This window comes from Hemiscyllium ocellatum, chromosome 35, assembly GCF_020745735.1.
Source record: "Hemiscyllium ocellatum isolate sHemOce1 chromosome 35, sHemOce1.pat.X.cur, whole genome shotgun sequence".
Taxonomy (NCBI): domain Eukaryota; kingdom Metazoa; phylum Chordata; class Chondrichthyes; order Orectolobiformes; family Hemiscylliidae; genus Hemiscyllium; species Hemiscyllium ocellatum.
The window spans coordinates 47,923,299-47,947,706 of NC_083435.1; the positions used below are offsets into that span (position 1 = coordinate 47,923,299).

General features: G+C 42.8%; 1 protein-coding gene across 1 annotated transcript in view; it reads right to left on the reverse strand.

Moving 5' to 3' along the window:
• LOC132832663 (verrucotoxin subunit beta-like) overlaps nt 1-22,997 on the reverse strand; it is a 31,626-nt gene extending 8,629 nt beyond the window's left edge. The window contains exons 1-3 of the mRNA XM_060850741.1: nt 22,898-22,997; nt 19,599-19,837; nt 17,783-19,388 (exon numbers count right to left, since the gene is read on the reverse strand). Coding sequence (XP_060706724.1) covers nt 17,783-19,388; nt 19,599-19,837; nt 22,898-22,997 — 1,945 coding nt within the window. The remainder of the gene's footprint in view (nt 1-17,782; nt 19,389-19,598; nt 19,838-22,897) is intronic.
• Nucleotides 22,998-24,408: the final 1,411 nt, after the last annotated feature.

Consider the following 24,408-nt stretch of genomic DNA (forward strand, 5'->3'; position numbering starts at 1 on the left):
GTACAACAATTCTGGGATGTCGACCACGTTTTTTTATCAAGAGATCCACCTCATTCAACTAAATGGTTTCCAGCCTTTACGTTCAGGACCAAACTATGTAATCATGAATTACCCAGATACTCTAGAAAGTCACAAAGATAGACCCGACGGTCCCTCCATTATCTGTACTAAACTTGTATTTTTTTTCAGTTATAAAAAGGCATCGAACTATCTTATCCTGAATAGAGCGAGTACTCCTCATGCTATCATGATTTGGAGATGCCGATGAGCAAAGTTAAAACTCACACAATATCAGGTTATAGTCCAACAAGTTTAAGTGGAAGCACACCAGCTTTCGGAGTGCTGCTTCTTCATTAGGTGGACACAGAATTTATAGCAAAAGTTTACAGTGTGATGTAACTGAAATTATACGTTGAAAAATACATTGATTGTTTGTTGAGTCTTTCGTATGTTCGAATACCATGATAGTTCAACTTCTTTCATGTGTAAATCACAAAATAATTTTTAAAAAGTTGCATTCTCAGGTTAACTGTAACAATTGATGTTAGCGAGACAATATGCTGAAGGTGTTATCCCCGTGTGTTCTCTGTCTGTGCCATAATGTTTACACTGATTGTAATCTAAAAGTATTATGTTAGAGTTTTACATGAATTCATGCAGTTTTTGACCAAAGTACAATGTAGCTTTTCAAGTCCAAATTCACCCTACAAAGAATATGTACGTATGTGCATGTGGGTCTTTGTGTGTGTCGTCTGGGTAGGGGGTTTGCGATGTGAGAGAGAGTGTATATGTGTGTGTACCTGAGTGAAGAGTGCCTTAAGTATGTGAGGGAGTGCATGTGTGAGTGTTCCTATGTAGGAGTGTGTGTGTTTGTCTAGGAATGGCGGGGGGGGGGGGGCTGTGAGTGTATGTGAGAGACAGTGTATATGTGCGTGCGTGAGCATAGAGGGATCTAAGTCTCTGAGAGGATCCATGCGTGAGTGTGGGAGTATGTGAGTCTGTAAGGGTGTGTGTGTGTGAGTGTCTGTGTGCATGTCTGTGCATATGTGTGACCGTGTGTATGTGTGGGTATTGGAGTGCCTGTGTGTATGTATATAGTGAAGTGGTGGTTACCTGTAGTGCGACATGACACAATAATTATTGCCAAGGAAACAATTAGGTGCATTCAAGGGGAAATACTTGGTTATTTTAAAAGTGCTTTGACTAGGTAATAATATGATCCTGCTGTGATAATCAGACTCATCATTTGGGTGCTATGTTTTCATTAGATTTCAGTCTTAAAATTGAACGAAACAAGTGGGTGGATTTATTTCTTCGGCAATCAAGTGACTATGATTTATCATCTTCAAGAATGACACTCTGCAGTTAATGATCAATACGATATTGAAAACATCTTCATAAAATTTCAAGTGTGAGTCGCACACAATGATGTTAGTAGGCATCATGTTGGACATCCATGTAGATGCACAACTATGTATGGACACTGCGATGATGGAGCTGACATGCACTGGATATTGTTGATGACGGATTCAATGCAAGATGCCATTTCATCCATCACTTTTCTAAGACCTTCAATAAAGATCTGCTCCAAAGTGGAGAGTTATGAAGCTTATGCAGCATACTAGCTGTCATCAACATTGCCGAACTTACCAGACATGGTCATTGGAAGCTCTGGGCGAATCCTTTGGCCAATCTGCTGCATGCACTTCCCCCTTGTTCAAGGGCGAATCTAAATTGCCTGTTGAGAGGAAATGTTTTCATATCTATCCAGAACCAGTTTGGGAGCTGGCTGGAGATATTTAGGAGCTGGCCACTCTTTACTGGAGGTGCCAGTGTGATCTAGGAAGACTGTATATAGATTCTGGCCATTTCAATTATATTTTTGATGGAAATAGTCGTGCAAAAATCACGTGTTTACTCTTTGGAACATGAATCAGCTGTTTACTGCGGTTATTGAACTGAGCAATAATCAGCTTGTTACTACAGTTATTAAAGTTAGAAATAATTAGGAGTGCATTCTGATTATTGAAGTGAATAATATCCAATGGTAAAAAAAAGTTTGGTTTGATTATAAAATTCCAAGAAATAAAATGGAGTTAACTATTGTACAAACTTAAACCTGACGTGCAGTATATTTGTCACAGGCTAATCCAGCAACAATCGATATTAGTCTCGCTCATGGAATCCCACTTTCCAGACAATATCCCAGACAACACTATGATCATCTCAGGGCACGTCATGTTCCACTGGCAGGACAGAGCCAGCAGTGGGAGCAGCGCGGGGTGGGGGGGAGTGGTTGGGTGGATTTGGATACCGTGGCAGTGCTCACATTAATGCCTGTCTCCATAAAGCCTCATGGCATCAGGTAATACACGGGCACGGAAACATTCTGCTGATTATCAATTACCACATCACTCGAATTTCCTTGTTTGTACACAACATTGAAGGTGGAAAGGAGAGAGAATGGATTCTGTGAGGAGGCTTCAGTGTCCATCACCAAGACAGGCTCAGTAGCACCACTTATTGACTAAGGTGGGACATTGGAAAAACTATTGATACCAATCTGCAGGCCGCACATTGAAAAGACACCGCATTACGTGATGTGGCACTATCTCTGTGTTAAATGGGGCAGACTTCAAACAGATCGACCAACTTATGACAAAGTGTCCATGAAGTTCAGTGGGCCATCTGCAGCATCTGAATTATACGTTGGAGCAGGAGAATGAGGGGTGACTTTATCGAGGTGTATAAACACATGATGGGGAGAAATAGGATGAATGCTTGTAGCCTTTTTCCCAGGGACGGAGAATTGAAAACTGGAGGGCAGATGTTGAAGGTGAGAGGGGAAATATTTAGAAAGGACCTGGGGGGGGGGGGGTGGCATTTTTTCACACAGAGAGTGAATGGAATGAGTTGTCAGAGAATGTGATTGAGGGGGGTACAATAACAACATTTAAAATTCATTTGAATACGTACAGAGATGGGAAAGGTTTAGAAGTATATAGACCAAATGCAGGCAATTGGAACTAGCACATGGTCAGCATTGAGCAGTTTGGGCCTAAGATCCTTTTTCCAGATTGTATCAGACTGTGACTCCATAACCAGAAAAAAAAACACAAGCTGAAAGGATGTTGATGGATTGTTGACATGCCCTCTTCATACACGAGTATGTCATTCTATGAAAAATGCATCTTTGAAATATTGCCTTGTTTTTCATAATGATAGGTAACTGAGGTGGCCATTGTGGAACTGGGAAAATAATATCTCGTAAAAGGACTGTGGATATTTGAAATCAGAAATCAAAACAGAAGCTGAGTTGGATACAATCGAGAGCGTCTAGTTCCTGGGAGTGACAATAACCAACAATCTGTCCTGACCACCCACTGAGATGCAATGGTCAAGCAGGCACAATAATGCCCCTTCTTCCTCAGGATGCTTGGGAAATTCGGCATTTCCATAAGGAACCTTATTAACCTTTTCAGATTCACCACAGAAAACTTTCCATCTGGGAGCATCATGGCTTTGTCCAGAAACGTCTCCACCCAGGATTGTAAGGATGTTAGAACATAGAACACAGAACAGGCACTTCAGCCCACGATGTTGTGCCGACCACTGATCCTCATGCATGCATCATTTCGAGAAAAGAAGCTTAGAGCTGTGAATAGTTGCTGTCTAATGTTCACCTTTGAAGAAACGGAATAAAATTGATTCTTTTTTCTTAAAATAGTGGAATTTGGGGAGTTCTCTGTCATTCATACTTTAACAGATTTCTGTGTCCTTGGTTTAATTAGCAGAAGGGTTTACCACCGTATGGTAACAGTTTGGGAAATCATCTGGGATTTGAACCCCGGAACTCTGACACTTAAAGCAATAACTAATCTCCAGATTGTGCAGGACATACAGATGATTGATCGGTATGCCAATCACTGCATTCAGGATTCACTTCCTAAACTAAAGACTGCATGACCAGCAATGAGTATCACTTATAAGATGCAAACGAATAACAGACCAAGTCTCTTTTTGGCAGCACCTCAGAAGCCTATGACCTACAGCACCTGGAAGAACAAGGGCAGCAGCTACATAGAACTGCCACAACATGAAAGCTCACCTTCAAGCTGGATTTCGTTGTGACTTTAAACTATTGTCATTCCATCACTGTTGCTGGGAAAACATTCTGCAATTCTTCCCCGAAAACACTGTGGGTTTTCTGTACACCAGGGAATGTAAATATTCAAAAAGCCAGATTGCCAACACCATCACAAAGGGAATACAACTGGGCTAGCTCCCAAAGCTCAGATTACATTAGCATCTTTAAAAATAATCACTATTCCTAAATCTGCATGAGATACCTCTGAACCAAAGGGATGATCACTGTCCATAGGAATATCCTGTATGGCAGAGAGCATGAGAATTGTCCAAGGGGAAAGGCTGGATCCTTTTTGCTGCTGAGGTCCTACCAAATTTAGGGCATCAGATGTCCCAGCGGATAATCCGTGACATCACTTATTTTACTGAGTCCAATGCATTTCCCAACTCTTGCTGGTCTCAAAGCCAAGAGGCAGATCCTTTTGCCTCGATTCTCTGTGCTTTGTACTGGTCTTTGCTTTGTTGTTCCCTACTTTAGATAACTGCACTGGATCATTGGTAGGATCTCTTACCTTCGAAAATGGATCAATTCTGGGAGATATATTTCAGTGATAGTGGATTTACTGTGGTGATATCCAATCCAGAGAATGGTCTAAAAAGGGAGACGTCATCTGTGCCAGGGAGTTAGCTGTGCATGAGGACTTCATTTCCTTTCGTTCTTTCAAGGGATGTGGGTGTCTCTGGCTAGGCCAACAATTACCACCCTTCCCTAATTTCCCACAGGGCAGGTAAGAGTCAACTAGATTCTTGTGGATCTGGAGTCACATCTAGATTAGACTAAGTATGGATCTCAGATTATCCTCACAAAAGGAATGAGTTTTTTTTTCTTTTTGCCCCCCAACAACTGCTAATTGTTGCTTTGTCATCATCAGACATTGGAACTCCAGTTTTTGTTTAACTGAAATTCCACAGTCTGCCATGGTAGACATAGAACCCAGCTCCCCAATATATTACCTGGATTTTAATTAATACTATGGTGATACGATCATTTGGACATCATCTCCCCTAAGCTTTAGCATTAGCGTTAATCCGGAGAGTCAGTCTGGAAATTAGAGAAGGGTTGTAATTGTTGGCCTAGCCAGAGACACCGACATCCCTTTACAGGATGAAAGAAAATGGAGGTCTCCATGCACATCAATATGACAATGTCTGAGTTTCCGAGAACAAGCTGTGATACAGTTCTGGTGATTTCCATGCAGTGCTATGGAAATTCCTAGTCCCGGTGGGTGCTTCCAATCTGGGAGGGGGATCTCCGTTCACATGGAGAGGGCATAGGAGAGGAGCTTGAGTGCATGAGTCTGAACATCAGGCAGCAAGCTTTGCTTAATCCCAGGTAAAGTATGTCATTTGCAAACTAAAAAGTTGCAATGACCGATGCTGCATGGATTCTGCTTCCATTTGGGCCAGGATTGTGAACATGAGAGGGGAGTCATATCAACTGTTAAAGTAGTTCTTCGGATTGTTGTGGGAATCCACCCTGGGACATGTTGCTTGGACTCATTGCTGAATAATTTCATACTTCAGATTGTGAGGATGTTCAATTCCATACACAAAGTACTCAGTGTCCGGTCATTTGTTCATTCACATTGTAGACAGCATTCATTTCCAGACACTGTGGAGTTGTTACTGTTTACTGTTACTGTTACCCATTACTATTGTTCATACAGTGTGGATATAAAACTCTGGAGGCAATCTGAGCTGTGGAGACTCCAAAACTGAATGCAGGAATTTTGCAGACCCTGTTTGTGTTAGGTGTCTCCTGTTCTTTGTTTCACTGATCCCAGGTGTATTTGCGTGGGTGTTGTGGGAAACTCCAGCCAGTCAGAGTGACCTATAACACCTATAAAAACTGCCAATCTAAAAAAATACACATTGAGTACGTCGTCATATTTCTGTGAGCAATCTGCTGCTCATGTTCTTCCCTCTGTCTTTTAAAAGTGCAAATAATTCATTTATATAAGTGTCTACGCTATTGTTCAGATTCTTTAAATTTCATATGACACAGAGCAACAATTATCTTGCAGCGATTACTTACAGTCTGGGCTCAGGCGTTGAGAATGTTTCATTAGTAACTTCAAGTCTTCTTGTTTCCTTTCTCTCTCTTACAGTTAGTCTAGTGGTGATTGTATTCTTAGCTTGGGGCAAGAGTGGTCTTTCTCCATACAGCACTCGCCGTCTGCTGGCCATGGCAACATCTGATCTATTGTTCATTCCTTCTGAAGTCGTACTTAATCGATTTATGTATTATTATTATCCGCGGTGTTTTCTGGACATCAGTCCTGTTTGTAGCGTTATCTATGCCCTGAAATGCTTGACCATTGATTGTTCTGTCTGGTTCACTGCTGCTTTTTCCTTTGATCGATTTGTCATCATTTGTTTACATCAAATGAAAAAAAAATTGTACAGAGAAAACTGCAATGAGGATTCTAGCAACAATCTGTATTTTCTTTTGTTTAAAGAATATTCCCAACTACTTTCGATTTAGACCTTGGAAGATCATCAACAATGTTCCAGTGTATTGTGTTACTAGTTACAGTTATACATATGGCCAGCAATGGGCATGTTTTAAATATTTTGAACAATTTTTAACACCATTTTTGCCATTCATTTTTATTCTCTTTATCAACATTCTGACTGTCAGACATATCTTTGAGGCCATTAAGGTGCATAAGAGACTGAGGGGTCACGGAAACACAAAGAATGACCCAGAGACAGAGAGCAGAAAGAAATCTGTGATTTTACTCTTTGCCATATCTGCCAGCTTCATCCTTCTCTGGTTGGGGTATATTTTACATTTCTTTCGTGCGAGTCATTTCTTAGATTCTTCTGCTTATTATCTCTTTGAACAATTCGCATACATGCTGCGAGACTTCAGTTGCTGCACAAATGCTTGTATTTATGTGGTGACGCAGAAAACTTTCAGAGACCAGTTAAAGTATGCTGTGAAATATCTAGTTATAAAAGTAGCTCAATTGATAAATAAATCCAAATAACTGAGAGTCAACATTAGCTGCCGTAGATGATGGATCATAAGTAAAAAACATGAGAATGTTCTTGTTTATAAAGATTAAATGATATACTTTTTAAAAATGTGTATTTGATGACATATATATTTTCAGCTGCACTTTGTTCACATTCAGCTCCCCCACTCTCTCGCCCAGAAGCTGCCATCAGTCCCTTTCTTTATTTGTTTCTTTCCACCAATCAGCTGCAGTGTTGATGGGGAAATCCACAGCCCAATCAGAAGGCTCTATGACAGACGGGATCCGAAGCTCGGGAATGCGGTTGGATGTGAGCCATGCGCCGACACCCTCAGTGATTCCAAGAATATAGTTTGTGGCTCTCACTGCCTCCATGGAGCTCAGTGGGAACTGACTTTGGATGAACCCTGTTTGCTTATGGTTTCACATTGGTGCTTGAGATAAATTCAAAAGGGCATTCGCATCATCAACAAGAATTATTAATTCCATCTGCAACACAGCTCTTAAAGCCATCCCTACCTCAGCTCATAATTGGTGAAACTGCTGTGACTGTTGAGAAAGGAATGCAGATTAGAGAACGCAGGGAAATAAATATTGATGTTTTAAAACCAATTCCACTGTTACCTCTGCATCCCCACATCCTGGAATCTTATCGGCCTGCCTCTAGATTGTAAACTCCACACATTTACTTTGTACAAATTCTTACCCCCTCCTGGCATGTTTTATCAACAATTCCTGGATCATCCACTGAGCACAGTGATCTACACGGACATGTTGTACTCCAAATTCTCAATTTTACATTCTCGCTCTTTTATTCCACATGTTTCAATATCATCCACTGATTTCCTTGCTTTCTTGGACTGGCATAAATCTTGTCTTGTAATATCTTAATGAACTTGTTAGACATTCTGGTGGTAAATGTTACCATCTAATGTGATGATCAAAGAAATTATAGATTTCGCAGAATTAAGTGAAATGACATGGCAGGTAAGAATGCCAAAAACAATAACAAGGTACACAAGCGTGGGGAGCGGGGTGGATGGGAGACCACGCCAAGCCAGGCAGCATCAGGAGGTAGAGAAGGCAACATTTTTGGTGTAACCCTTGTTCAGGACTTGGTGTGGGTGTGGGGGAAGCTGCAGATAAAGGCGGGGCATTGTGGTGAGTTGGGGACAGGTGAAGACAGGCAGAGGGTAAACCTGATTGGTCAATGGGAGGGATGAATCTGGTAGGTGGTTGAAATGAATGCAAGGGAGGGGGCGGGGCTTGGAAGGGAGCTTGGTATTGAGGGGTTGGGTGGGTTTGAAAAGGAAGCTGGATGATGGGAACAGAGGTTATTTCAAATTGAAGAAATCAATGTTGAGTCCTCCGGCTGTAGGCTGCCCAGGCGGAACAGGAGGTGTTGTTCCTCCAGTTTGTGGCTTGATTCATTGTAGTAATAGAGCAGGAAAAGGATGGTGATGTCGGAAACGAAGTGAGAGGTGGAATTAAGATGGGCTTTGATTGCGGGGCTTTGATTGCAGAACTGACCATCCTGTGTTACTGAGATGAATCCATTTCTTGTTTGAACCCCCCTCTCAGTTCTTCCGATTACCCAGCTCATTCTCCCGAATAAGATGCTCCTTGTAATTTATCTCCTTGAGTAAGTTATTCTTACCTGACCAAATATCGCCTTTAATAGGTCAACATTAACTCTAATTTGATATGATAAAGGTCTTATTAAGCATGATTCTCGAGACATAGAGCAGTAAAGCATGCAAACGTGCTTCTTGGTCCAACTCATCCATACCAAACACATATCCTGATGTGACCTTAGTGGATGAAGGTGATAGGTCAGGGAGGAAAGTGTGGAGTGGATAGGTGGAAAAGGAGCTAAGCAGGTAGGACAAGTCTCGACAAGTCATGGGGACATGCTGAGCTGGAAAGCAACTTTCTCAAATACGATGAAAAGTTCTTCTACATCCTTCTCCTCAATTTAAGGCAATGCTTGGATATAATTGAACAGATCCCCACCAGCCCTTGGCTGCGATGGGTTTGCACATCCTCACTATTCTCCTCACTAAGCCTATCTTCGACTTCATATCCATCCTTTTCAACCAACTTTCCTGTTTAAGTGCCTGTTTCTGAAGGTCAAACTCTCTTTATTTTGCCTTTCCTCGCTCTCTTCTCCTTTTTGATCTGCTAAAGTGATTCTATCCTTTTCTTTTTGTTATGCTCAGCCCTTCCCTTCCTTTTGTTTTATTTCTCTGCTAAAGCCATTTGTACTTTTCCTCTTTCGTCTACTTTTAATCGTAATTTAAACTGTTTCTATTCCTTTTCATGTTCAAGTTGCCTCATTTGGAAAAGGGCTGTCAACCAAAGAGCTTTAGCCAAATTTTACAAACAGTTTCCTGGCCTGGTATTTCTCGTCTCATTCACGTTGGTCAATCCCATGATTTCAGGAAACCTGTTTGGTTAAAACAGCATTTAAAAATGTGTTGCTGGAAAAGCTCCGATCCTCAGCATCTGCAGTCCTCACTTTCTCCCGGTTAAAACAGTATGTCCAAGTACTGGCATTGCTCGCAGTTTCCATTCTCTTACCAGGACCCATGCTCTTTTTTTTCTTTAGCATGTCACAATGACAGGGTCTACAATCCATTGCTTCTTCGGCCAAGGCCAATACTAATTGTATTCCTGCTACCACGAGAGACATTACCCTAATCTCGGGACGTATATTAATATTCATTCCCCAGTCCCATTTCTTCCCTCACTATTTCTGTTTCCGAAGTTCTTGTTCTGTATCCTCAAGAATTTGGAGCTCCTTTTGTAACCGATATTGGAATTTCACTGTCTGATCTGTCGTTTGTCTAATTTACCTCAGTTGTTTCCTCAATGCGGAATAGGGGCTGCTTATATCTCTTCAGATAGTCATGGAGTATGTCAGATAAGGTGAGCACTTCTAGTTCCTCTTGTTTGGAAAATTTAATTTTGTTCAGGATATTAATTCCTTGGACTCTGTTCCGTTAAAATAAAATGCAGAAACCTGAGGATATATTCAGCAGGTCAGAGAGAATAGATGCTGACAGAACAGTTCAAGCTGATAACTTTTCATCCCAACTGAAGAAAGTTTGAAAAACAACAAAAGTGTAGGAGGGTGCATCATATTCAGAAGTGAAGGCCTGTGATCCTGGAGCACACAAGACAGAATGTGTTACAGTGAAAGTAGGAATGCTGATAAAAACACAAGTTTAATGAATGGCTGCATGACTGGCCCTCACTGCAACAAGGGGAAATAAAGAAGATATATTTAATAAAAAAACAACAGAATGTGATACAACAAAGAAGTTGATGTTCTGATCTAAAATGATTTAAGTCAAATGTTGAGTCCAGAAAATGACCACTTTAGATGAGGTTCTGTTCTTTGAGCTTTGCTGTTGTTGAGCCACTGTAGTCCCTGGAGTCTGTTCTCTTGTTCACTGATGCTGGGGTTCACTGATGGTCATCTCCAAATCCTTCATTTTCCATCATTGTCAGAATTCTTCATATCCACATTTAACCAAACTCTCCTTATCTCACATTTAAAATAAAATTATGAATCACGCAAGAATGACCATGCACAGGAGGGAGCTCAAGTGTTCCGGCATTATTTGTGTGCAGAATTATCCTTAATTACAATGTTGGAATCGCTGGATTTAATTTACTCGTCGGTCTTAGCCCTCGATCCACAATCAACATCCTTAACTGGCCTCATCTGTTCCACTGAACCTTGTGAAAATTATTAAATGTCACCAGAAACCACACCTCTTCACTAGAGGCAGTTTCTGTTATAACATGGGGACTGAGCTCGAGTTTGCTCACTAGATTCTGCAGGTTATTCTGCTGGAACGAGATCAGAAGAGAGTGCTCCCACTCCCTACCGGTATCAAAGACCTGGGAAGGAAGGCAGGAATGTGATCCATAAACAGACATCAGGCAGTGAAACCTCCGACTAAACAGCAGAATCGGTAACACAGTAATAGAACATAGAACATAGAAGGATACAGCGCAGTACAGGCCCTTCGGCCCTCGATGTTGCGCCGACCGAATCCTACCTAACCTATACTAGCCCAATAACTTCCAAATGCCTATCCAATGCCCGCTTAAATGACCATAAAGAAGGAGAGTTCACCACTGATACGGGCAGGGCATTCCATGAACTCACAACCCGCTGTGTGAAGAATCTACCCCTAACATCTGTCCTATACCTACCACCCCTTAATTTAAAGCTATGTCCCCTAGTAACACCTGCCTCCATTAGCGGTAAAAAGGTTCTTAGTATCTACCCTATCTAAACCCCTAATCATCTTATACACTTCTATCAGATCTCCCCTAAACCTTCTCTTCTCCAATGAGAACAGCCCCAAGTGCCTCAGCCTTTCCTCATAAGATTTTCCTACCATTCCAGGCAACATCCTGGTAAACCTCCTCTGCACTCGTTCTAAAGCTTCCACATCCTTCCTATAGTATGGCGACCAAAACTGCACACAATACTCCAGATGAGGCCGCACCAGAGTCTTATACAGTTGCAACATGACCTCAGGACTCCGGAACTCAATTCCTCTGCCAATAAAGCCCACTACACCATATGCCTTCCTCACAGCACTATTTACCTGGGTGGCAACTTTCAGAGATCTGTGTACATGGACACCAAGATCCCTCTGCTCATCCACACTACCAAGTAGCCTACCATTAGCCCAGTAATCCATCATCTTGTTATTCCTACCAAAGTGAACGACTTCGCACTTAGCTACATTGAATTCCATTTGCCACATTTCCGCCCAGCTCTGCAACTTATCTATATCCCGCTGTAACCTACCACTTCCTTCCTCACTATCCACAACTCCACCGACTTTTGTGTCATCCGCAAACTTGCTTACCCAGCTTTCAAGTCCTTCCTCTAGATCATTTATAAAGATAACAAAAAGCAATGGTCCCAAAACAGATCCTTGTGGTACACCGCTAGTAACTGCACTCCAAGATGAACATAATCCATCAACTACTACCCTCTGTCTCCTTCCAGCCAGCCAATTCCTAATCCAAACCTCTAATGTATCCTCAATGCCATACCTCCGAAGTTTTAGCATTAGCCTACCATGGGGAACCTTATCGAACGCTTTACTAAAATCCATATACACAACATCTACTGCTTTACCCTCATCCACTTCCTTAGTCACCTTCTCGAAGAACTCAATAAGGTTTGTGAGGCACGACCTGCCCTTCACAAAACCATGCTGGCTATCCCTGATCACGTTATTCCTACCCAGATGTTCATAAATCTTATCCCTTACCATTCTCTCTAAGACTTTGCCCACCACTGAAGTCAGACTCACTGGCCTATAGTTGCTAGGGCTATCCCTACTCCCTTTCTTGAACAATGGGACCACATTCGCTATCCTCCAGTCCTCTGGTACTATTCCTGGTGACAACGACGACATAAAAATCCAGGCCAATGGCTCTGCTATCTCCTCCCTAGCTTCCCATAGGATCCTGGGGTAAATGCCATCAGGCCCAGGAGACTTATCTATATTCATCCTTTCCAATATTCCCAAAACCTCTTCCCTGCATATTTCCAGGGCATCCATTCTAATTATTTGTGATTCCATATTCACATCAGCAACAGTGTCCTGTTCCTGAGTGAATACTGATGAAAAGTACTGATTTAATGTCTCTCCAATCTCCTCCGCCTCCACACACAACTTCCCACTACTATCCTTGACTGGACCGATACCTACCCTAGTCATCCTTTTATTCTTGACGTACCTATAGAAAGCCTTTGGGTTTTCCCTAATCCTACCAGCTAAAGACTTTTCATGTCCCCTTCTCGCTTCTCTTAGCTCCCTCTTTAGCTCCTTCCTGGCTACCTTATAACTCTCAATCGCCCCTACTGAACCTTCACACCTCATCTTTACATATGCCGCCTTCTTCCCTTTCACAAGGGACTCCAATTCCTTACTAAACCACGGCTGCCTCACAAGGCCCTTTACACCATGCCTGACTGGTACATACCTATCGAGGACACGCAGTAGCTGCTCCTTGAACACTCCCCACATCTCATTAGTGTTCTTCTCTTGAAGCCTGTTTTTCCAATCCACACATCCTAAGTCATGCCTCACTGCATCATAATTTCCCTGCCCCCAGCTATAGCTCTTGCCCTGCGGCGCACGATTATCCCTCTCCATCACTAAAGTAAAAGTCACCGAGTTGTGGTCACTGTCCCCGAAGTGCTCACCTACCTCCAAGTCTAACACCTGGCCTGGTTCATTACCTAGAACCAAATCCAATATAGCCTCCCCTCTTGTTGGCCTGTCGACATATTGTGTCAGGAAACCCTCCTGCACACATTGTACAAACACCGACCCATCTAATGAACTCGAGCTATATCTCTCCCAGTCAATATCTGGGAAGTTAAAGTCCCCCATAACAACCACCCTGCTACCTTCACTCTTTTCCTGAATCATCCTCGCAATATTATCCTCTACTTCTCTAGGACTATTAGGAGGCCTGTAGAAAACACCTAACAGGGTGACCTCACCTTTCCTATTTCTAACCTCAGCCCAAACTACCTCAGATGGCAAGTCCTCTTCCATCGTCCATTCCACTGCTGTGATACTGTCTTTGACAAGTAATGCCACGCCTCCCCCTTTTTTACCCCCATGTCTGATCCTACTAAAACATTTGAACCCTGGAACGTGCAACAGCCATTCTTGTCCCTGTTCTACCCACGTCTCTGTAATGGCCACAACATCGAAGTCCCAGGTACCAACCCACGCTGCAAGTTCACCTACCTTATTCCTTATACTTCTGGCATTGAAGTATACACACTTCAATCCACCTTTCTGGTTACAGGCACCCTCCTTAGAGATCGCTGCATTATTCCTAACCTCCCTACACTCAAGGTCCTGTACCCTAAAGCTACAGTCCTGGTTCCCATGCCCCCGCGGAGTTAGTTTAAACCCTCCCAAAGAGCACTAGCAAACCTCCCCCCAAGGATACTGGTGCCCCTCAGGTTCAAGTGTAGACCATCCTTTTTATAGAGGTCCCACCTTCCCCAGAAAGGACCCCAGTTATCCAGAAACCGGAATCCCTCCCTCCTGCACCATCCCTGTAGCCACGCATTTAACTGCTCTCTCTCCCTGTTCCTCGACTCTCTATCACGTGGCACGGGTAACAAACCAGAGACTACAACTCTGTTTGTTCTAACTCTGAGCTTCCAACCTAGCTCCCTGAAAGCCTGCCTTACATCCTCACCCTTCTTCCTACCTATATCGTTGGTGCCAACGTGGACCACGATCTGGGGCTGCTCCCCCTCCCCCTTAAGGACCCGGAAAACACGATCAGCGACATCACGTACCCTTGCACCTGGGAGGCAACATACCAAACGTGAGTCCCTGTCGCCCCCACAAAACCGTCTGTCTGTACCCCTCACTATCGAGTCCCCAAGAACAATTGCTCTACCTTTCTCCACCCTACCCTTCTGAGCAACGGGGCCAGGCTCCGTGCCAGAGGCCTGAACCTCGTTGCTTGCCCCTGGTAAGTCATCCCCCCCACAAGTATCCAAAACGGTATACTTGTTCTTGAGGGGAATGACCGCAGGGGGTCCCTGCACTGGCTTCCTCCTCCCACTCCCCCTCACTGTCACCCATCTATCTTGAACTTTCGGAGTAACTACTTGCCTATAGCTCTGATCTATGACCTCCTCTGCCTCCCGAATGATCCGCAGTTCATCCAACTCCAGCTCCAGTTCCCTAACACGGGTTTGGAGGAGCTGGAGATGGGTGCACTTCTTGCAAGTGTACTCAGCAGGGACGCTGATGGCTTCCCTCACCTCATACATGTTGCAAGAGGAACATTGCCCTCTCTGCACTGCCATCCCTCTAAAAGTAAGCTTTCCTTAAAAAAAACAACAAAAACCAACTAAATCTAAAGAAACAAACAAGGAAAATGCAGCACTTACCCGCTAGTCACAATTGGTCTTATTATTAGGTTAGAGGAGGTGGAAGGGTGGGAGGCACTACTCGTGTAGTGCCTCGGGTGACTCGCCTGTGCGTTTAAATAAGGGGAGAGAGAAAAAAAACCTTACCCAGGTAACCTAGCGCGCCTTCCGGGTCTGCTAATCGCAGGATTACTGCCAGTCCCATGGTGTGCTGGTGAGAATTGAAGGGAATTATTGGACGGTTGGACATGGGGCTGGAAACTTGTTTTGCGGGGGGAGGTAGCATTTTATGGAGGCAATTGGACCAGTTCTGGAGTCAGACCAAACTCAAGAAGTCAGACAGTTTGTATTTGGCTGGACTGGAATGGTTTGTGAATGCTGTTCGGAATGTGACAAATGAGATTGGTAATGGCCTGGGAACATAAGAGGGCGCTTGGCTTCAAGGCAAGACTGCATTCATATTCTCTCCCTCCCATGATCAGTTTCCTCATCAGCCTTCGCTGGAACCTAAACTGTTCCCAGTCGTTTCTGTCATCCCTATCCGCCATTGCATCTGATTTAATGCAATGCAATCTATAACTACTTTTTACCATCATACTCTGGTGACATTTACAGCACTGCAGGACATCAAACACTTCCATATAGAGTTTATAAAACAAGATTCACATCAGTCTAAAAAATAAAGAAATCAGTGGAGGAACATGGAACATTTTGAATGCATGAGTACGAATTTAAAGTCAAGAGTTTGGAGGACAATACGCCTGTGTTGGTTTCTGTCGTCACCAGATAATCAGGGATTATTGGGATTTGTTTGGATATGTAAACCAGGAGGATAGAATAAGTTTGTACCAAATAAATTATGGGGTTTATAATCTGGTGTTAGGCCGATATGATGCTGGCTACGAGGGTACGGGGAAACAATGGATGGAATGGTTGTTTCATCAATTATGAGCAGAGGCAGGGATGGATCTGGGAGTTGTTTTGTAGATGGAAACAAAGATTTCTTGACAACGCAAATATTTTTTTGAATTGATCTCAGGATCCTTTATGAAGCCACAAGCAAACAGAATTCATCCAGAAGCAGTTCTTGGTGGAGTCAGTGAGAGCCACAATAGCTTTTCATAGAAGCACTGAGGATGGCGACTCATCCAGGAGGAGGTGAGGACAGCAGATGCTGGAGATCAGAGTCAGGAGTGTGGTGCTGGAAAAGCACAGCAGGTCATGGAGCAGAAAATTTGTGGAGCAGAAGAATCGATGTTTTGGGTATAAGCCCTTCAGATGATTAATAATTGAGGCTGATGTTGGTCATGTCCCAAAGCAATCTGTTCAGATTATAACTCCCTCTGTATTTTCTACCAACAGCTTTGTTGTCTCTCCCAGTCCTCCAGGCTCTGGCCTATATCCTTCCTCTCACCTTCCCTCTGTTGTGTGGCCCAGGAGGTGAGTTGACAAGGAATAAGTTGGAAAAAGTCGAATGCAAAATGGATACAATCATCTCTTGGAAAGTTGATTTGTGAATTCTGAAGAACTTCCAAGATCGCAAATATTTGACCATCGCACAGTTGATCATTTGCCGAGGAACGATTGAGTGATTCGGAAGGTGGAGTCCAATGAAAGGGAGGTCAATATCCTCCAGCAGAGAAACAGAGGACAATTTTGTTACTACACATAGTTCTTGCATATGCAAAGATTTGGACTGTAAACCAACAAATCTTCAAAACAGTTCAATAAAATTTCATCAATTTCGACAATGTTAAGAGAGTATAGGATCGAAAATCCCTCTTGTTGATTGATTACACGCTGGATTACAGAGAACCTTCCCTCAACACTCAACCCCCGAGTGCTGCTAGTTAATTGGAACTGATCGGCCCAGTCCCCACTGAGGATGTAGTAGATCAGGCAATTAATCAAATAATTTTTCCCAGAGTTTTACTTGCCAATGATCATAATTGGATACGTTGATGTTCTGCCTTCATCAAAAAACTGACTTTCTCCAGCAGTTCTCATTCACCGAGAATTGCTTTTCAATTTTGTGGTCGTCCTAATTGATGAACTGTGCATATTTAGGGGCTAATTGGAAAGGGAGTATGTACAGTTACTCCGATTTCTACTTCAGAGTTAGCTGGTACATTCCAGCCTCTCAGCAATCACTAGTATGCTCATTTTGTGAGCAGTTTCTGCCACTTGAGTTGGGATCCTTTTTCTGGAGGTTAGGATCAGCATCTCTTAACTTGGAGCAATTCTGCCAGTTCCCTTGTAGAATGACAATTAGCACAGTGGCTCAGAGGTTGGCACTGCTCCCTCACAGCACCAGGGACCCAGGTTCGATTCCAGTCTCAGGCGACTGTCTGTGTGGAATTTGCATATTCTCCCCGTGTCTGCCTAAGTTTCTTTTGGGTGCTCTGGTTTCCTCCCCTAGTACAAAGATATGCTGGTTAGGTGTACTGGCAATGCTAAATTGCCCCATAGTTCAGAGATATGTAGGCTCGATGCATCAGTCAAGGGAAATGTAGAGTAAAAGGGTAGGGGAATGAGTCTGGTTGGAATAGTCTTCGGAGGGCCGGTTTGGACTTGTTGGGTCAATTGGCCTGTTTCCACACTGTAAGGATTCTGAGATTCTATTTGCTAGGTCGGATGGGACCTAAAACCAGATTATACAACTCAATCTCACTGATCAGACTCTCTGAGTCCTCCTGACTCTCACCTTTTTGATATTCAATATTTGCACCATCACCAACTCGCACAGGAGGAGCTTTGGATGCTGAAAGCCCGTGAGAAGTAGTAGTGAGGACACTGACAGTGGGATCACTGAATAAGCCTATGAATGACTTGTGTATATGAGCAGCCCTGAACTGGTACTGACAGTGTGGCTGTAATCCTGTCACCGTGAAGGTTTCAGAAGAATCCTGCGTGCACTTCCAGGACCAAACCTCGTCTTGGATACACCTAAATTCCACCAGGAACATCAGTCCCAGTCCAGTGTTATCTTCAGGAACCTTGAGTTTCAATGTCACACTGTTGTCACTTGTCCCAATGATCTCTGGGGTGTCCAGTTTCTGTGGCTTGAATTCCTTATTTATCAATATTCCTTGCTCATACAGAAAAATTGAGGCTCCAGTAATATTCTTGTCATCTACTGAGGCAATTGCAATCTTGCAGCAGCTCCTCAAGTTTGTGCTTTTCATAAAGGATGCATTGGACTGGATAAACTGCAGAAAAAGCTTTGCCTGTTTCCTCATTTGCTGGGAGATTGATCCGAGAGAGAACCAATCTTCACTCGGTTGACTTGTGTTAGTTTGCGATGTGTGGCCTGATACTGTTAAAGACCATGAGGTCTTGAGGTAGTTGGATAGTTCTTGAAAATAGATATCTTCATACCACAATGAAGTGAAGGTGAAGCAGACAACATGTTCAACCATTGGATCTGTCAAGTACTTGTCCAATTGGCTGGAGGTCAGAACATCTACACCTTGAAACATAGTTAGGTATCCACCCACTGTGTTTATCTCCTTCTCCCTCTTCTCCATCCAAGCTGTCAGTGATTTGTTGCTGAATGGTGATTGCTCTCTCTGTTGCAAAATATTGGCTAGACGACTTTCCTCTTCTCCTGTTCCCCGGATAGATGTCAGCACTTTCCCCAGGTCTTTCTTAAAGATAGTTTGGTATTCTAGGCACATTCCCTTGAACATGAGGATTTTTACCTTTATCTTGGAGAATTCTCTGGCAGCTACGCTTTTAATAAGATCATTACATCTCATCTCTATGTCAAGAAACTGGTCAAAGAGTAACTGACACCAATTGACCAGTCCAACACTAACCTCTCGCACAATTTGGGCAGCTTTTGAATCCAACATCTTCAGAGGATATAACCAGACTCTGAGGGGTACCACATTCCTTCCATCATCGCCCAGTAACTCAGGGAGTGTTGAATAAACATTCAGGGCATCTTGGTAGCTCACTGGGTTCCGAATGAGCATAAAATCACCATGAAATGTGCAGTTGAACTTCTTAACAATTTTATTTTCATCATCTGAGAGTTGCAAGGAACCCTTTCCCTCGATACTGAGGAATGGGATCTTTTTAATCATCACCTGTAGGTTGCCTTCTACTTCATGCTTGTTGTCATTGCAGGAATATTCCTGGTCAAACACAAAGAATGCCTGAGCCCCGTATAACACGGCGGTGACAACATGAGTCGCTGAACCTTGTTCAAAGACAGATGGGTAGGCAATATTCTTGGGACCTAACTGTCTCATAGTCAGCTGCTCAAAGCGGGTTGTTGCTTGATAATTCAAGGTGCAAATGTGTTGCTGGTCAAAGCACAGCAGGTTAGGCAGCATCTCAGGAATAGAGAATTCGACGTTTCGAGCATAAGCCCTTCATTGCTCTTATTCCTGATGAAGGGCTTATGCTCGAAACGTCGAATTCTCTATTCCTGAGATGCTGCCTAACCTGCTGTGCTTTGACCAGCAACACATTTGCAGCTGTGATCTCCAGCATCTGCAGACCTCATTTTTTACTTGATAATTCAAGGTGACTCGGGCTTGCTGCTTTGATGACTTGCTGTCCTGCAAATATCTGGCAGAGCCGCCCACCTCTACCAGTCCCCCCAGGAAGCTGGCCTTGAGTGAGGCTTCAACATTTAAGTGGCTCGCTTTCTCCTCAATGGAGTCTGAACAAATAATGCTGAAGTTTGTGTTGGGCTTGGGTCGGACATCAAGGTTCTTCAAGAGGTCATCCAAGTCCCATAAGGTGACACCTGCAATGATAAAATAGATTTCTAGAATACAGCGATGCAATGGTTAAAGAGTATCACTGTTGGATTCCTTCACTGTCTGTTGGACTATATTGAGTTGGCTCTGAACTGTCTGAGCAGCAGCACTTAAAGAAGGCCGTACTTACAGAAGCAGAAAGTAGCAACCCATGTTCAGTCTCACAATTACACAGTGAATGTGGTGAATAAGTGTGATCCTTGTGACTAGGTAGGAATCAAATACCCACTTCCAATCTCTCATAGACACACACACTGACACACACACACAGCTTCCAATGGGCACTTTTGCCAGAATTCACCAAGGCTCTGTTGGATACACCATTGGATGCAACTTGAATGTCTACATTAGTTCAACCCAGCTCCTTAGCTCATCCCAACCCTTCACTGATGATCAGAGCTAGTCACCTAGTCTGTCTCATTATAGCTCTGAAACAAAAGTGTTTTCTCGTCCTCTGTCATTCACACATTTTAAACTCAATTTTTCAAAGAAAACTATGAGTCTATTATTTTTACATTCTTTCTCCTTGCTCAGCAATTTACATTTTTGTCATACTTTTACATTTGTTTTTGTCATTAATATTTTATGTTGTGCCAATCCTTATCTTTCTGAAGTGGGCTACTTAGAGTGAAAAAAAAATGAAATGTGTCTCCTAGGACAAAGAAAAAGTCAGACAATCATCACAATCATCGCTTCCTTCATGAAGCATCTTCAATTTGTTTGTAAACTACAACCTTGTGGTTTCATTCTTTTCGTAAATATTTGGGATTTTAAGTTTCCTCTACAACAGAGTGACTAGTGTCTCGCAGGATGCCAGAACAGTTCTGAAGAAGGGTCAAAATGAAAACTCTGCTCCCTCTCCACAAATGCTGCCAGACTAGCTGAGTTTCTTCAGCATTCTCAGTTTATTTCACATTTCCAGCATCAGCAGTATTTTGCTTTGCCTGACTAGGATTGAAACATTTCTGCAAAGATAGAGTGTTACCAGAAGGCTGGTGCTGAACGGAATTTTCAAGTTGCTGGGAGTTTTGGTTCTGGGAAGGTTCAGACGTTCTTGCAATGTAGCAGCTTTAATAGAACCAGGAACAATGCCCTTAGAGTTTGCAAGTATTGTTGGGGATAGTTTGAACTAAATTAGCAGGAGGACAGGAAGTAGGATATTGTATTAAGGGCAAAAGAAGTCACGTGGCAATAGAACAAGAAGCAAGATGATTTCTGATGTTCAGGCTGTGAGTGAATATATTAAAAGTATAAATGAGGTGTATAAATCTGCTGCCCAACAAACAAAATGTGGCAGATAATGTTGGTGAATTGTAGGCACAGATAGCCACATGAGCACATGGTACGTCGATAATGCAGTTTTGATTTGAAAAGTCAGGACAGATTGCAAAATTTTGCTATTCTATTGTCGTTGCAAAAACATTTGTGACTTTGGCTCTTAATGCCAATTCTTGTTAAATCTTTACATTGGCTTTTGGCTCCTATTAATTTTAATTCACTGCTCTTTTTCTACTCTGTTTTCTGGTCCGGCTCTTCCCAATCTCAACTCCTATTGTTTTATAAGCTCTCTCTCTGCACCTGCTCTTTTCCAATACTCCCTTTAACACTGACCCTCTTCTATTTTTTTGGTGGCATGGTGGTTCACAGCAATAGGGATCTGGATTCGATTCCAGCCTTGGGTGACTGGCTGTGTGGAGTTTTCACATTCTCCCTGTATCCTCCAGGTACTCAGGTTTCATCCCACTGTCCAAAGATGTACAAGTTAGGTAGATTAGCCATGCTAAATTATCCATAGTGTCCAGGGATGTGCAGACTCGGTGGGTTAGCCAGGGTGGGGGTGGGTCTGGGTGGGAAGCTGTGGTCAGTGTGAACCTGATCAGTTGAATGGCCAGCTTCCACACGATAGGGATTCTATGATTATATTGCAAACTCAGCTCTGGCTTTCAGTTCCTGATTTTTAAAAAAGATCCAACCCTGACTGTCAACTTCCACCCCTTTAGAATTTTCTGTTTCATTTCAAGTTTTAGTTTCTTAGAAACCTCCGGTTGACATTAATTATGTTTTGCGTCTCCACTCCCCTGTCGTATTTAAAGTTTCACTCCCACTCCAACTCTCTATGCTCACTCATTCAAATCTCTGCTCTGCCCCTGATCACCAGCTTGTCTCCAGATAGTCTCCAATCCAGCTGTTCTCAATTCAAGAGAAAGCCCATCAAGTTCACCAATCACTTCATGCTCCCTCATCACAAGAATTCAATGTGTTAAATTAGATTAGATTACTTACAGTGTGGAAACAGATCCTTCAGCCCAACAAGTCCACACCCATGCCTCTACAGTTACCCCTTCATCTAATACTACAGGCAATTTAGCATGGCCAATTCACCTAACCTGCACATCTTTGGACTGTGGGAAGAAACCACAGCACCCGGAGGAAACCCACGCACACACGGGGAGAACATGCAAACTCCACACAGACAGTCACCTGAGGTGAGAATTGAACCCGAGTCTCTGGTGCTGTGAGGCAGCACTGATAACCACTGTGCCACCGAGGCTTGTGTTGTAAAGTTGTAATGTGTTTGTCTTAGGGCTATGTCATGGATACTTTTGGAATTATCACAAAATTGTAATGTTCCTCCAGCAAAGAATCTGGCCCATTGGGAATGCACAAGCTCTGAGTAAATAGCTCACTTAATTGTCCCTTTACATATAACTCTATACACTTGTTCTTTTCAGATAACTACCTTCCCTTTTTCATACCTCTTTTGAATCTGCACAGTTCATGCTCTTATCCAGTACAGTTTAACCCTTAACTCATTGCTATCTTTTGTGATTTGCTACATCTCTTTTCTGCGTTTCCTGCACCATAGCATTTTCTCTTAGTCCCTCATGGTTTCACAGCCCCTGCTGAATTGTGTTCAGCTCAGATGAAAATAACAAATGCTGACAGAAAGGATCAGGCAGCATCCTTAGAGAGAGAGCAAGCTAGATGACCCTTCATCAGAGTTGTGGTGAACGTTCAGCTCAGCTCCTGGCTGACCTCAGCATTACCTGGGATGAAAGTGTCACTGCGTCGATCATACAACATCCCTGTGCGGAGCGGCCTTCCGAGAGTTGGCATTTCAAATATGTCATTGTCCCCTTCAGCCATTGTTGCAATATGTTCACTGAAATGGAGATAGACAGTGACTATGGAGTTTAAAATCCATTGGACAAATCAAAAGTATCAATCTTGCAGTGCTATCAAGCAGAAATACAAGGTTGTTGCAAACAGTCAGGAAAGAAATCCACAGCCTCGTGCAACAGGGAACCCAACTTTCCCCTTGCACCAATCTCAAATAAAATTGACTCTCCCACACAAGCCCAGCAGTTCATTCTGAAAAAACACATGATTCATATGCTCACCCGCAAAAACATAAATTAGAGGATACAGAGATACATTGTGGGCTCTTGTGATGCATGGGGTTGTCCCTACCTATGAGCCAACAGATTATATTCCACATACTCCGTGGCATTGCTAAACAGGTTGATAAGAAAATATCTAATATCGGGTTCCAAACCAATAGTTCCAGGAGTACATGTCCCAACGTTCCCCTTCATTAGTATAAAACAATGATGTACAGATACTGGAAATACAAAAATAGAAATTGCTAGAGAAACTCAGGTCTGGTAGCATCTATGCAAGAAAAGCATAGTTAATCATCTGAGCTAACTGGTCACTACATTGGTGACTGAACTGAAAGACAAAATGTTTTTTTTTTAAAAGCTTGACCACGAATGAGATTTTTATTTTTACCGCTGGTCTCCCAACATTCATCGGTAATTATTTCAAATTCAACTCTTCAGCTATCAAAAGTCAGTGATATCATAGATTTCTATGTTTATTCTGCCTGGTTCTCAATCCATAACTTTAGGGGTATTTTTTGACTTTGTTGAAAAATCTAAAATGAAGCAAAAAATCCCACCTGCTCAGTTGATGTATATGTTATCGGTGTTTGTACCATTGAGCAGCTAACTTCAGATGTGTCATAACAAAGTTTCTGAAAACTTATTGATATTTCACCAAACAATTATTCTCTTCTGACTCACTTGTTAAGAAGCTAGTATAAAATAGATTGGAATCTGAACTTTTTTGTGGGGATTTGAGGGAGGGCAACAGCCTAGTATTATTATCCCACATGATTAATTCAGGAAAGTCAGCTAATGTTCTGGGGACCCGAGTCTGTGACAAGGGGTGAGGGAATCAGCAAGAGGGAAAAACATACTTCACCTCATCCTTTCTAATCTGCCGGCTGCAGATGCATCTGTCCATGACAATGACCAATTAAACAACTCACTGGAGGAGGCGGCTCCACAAATATCCCCATCTTCATTACAGAAGAGCCTAACACATCAGTGCAAAAGTTAAGGCTGAAATATTCACAGCAATCCTCAGCCAAAAGTGCCAAGTGGATGATCCATCTCAGCCTCCTCCAATGCTCCCTAGCATTACAAATAACAGTCTTCAGTCAATTCGATTCACTCCACATGATAGAAAGAAACAGTTGAGACATGGGAAACTG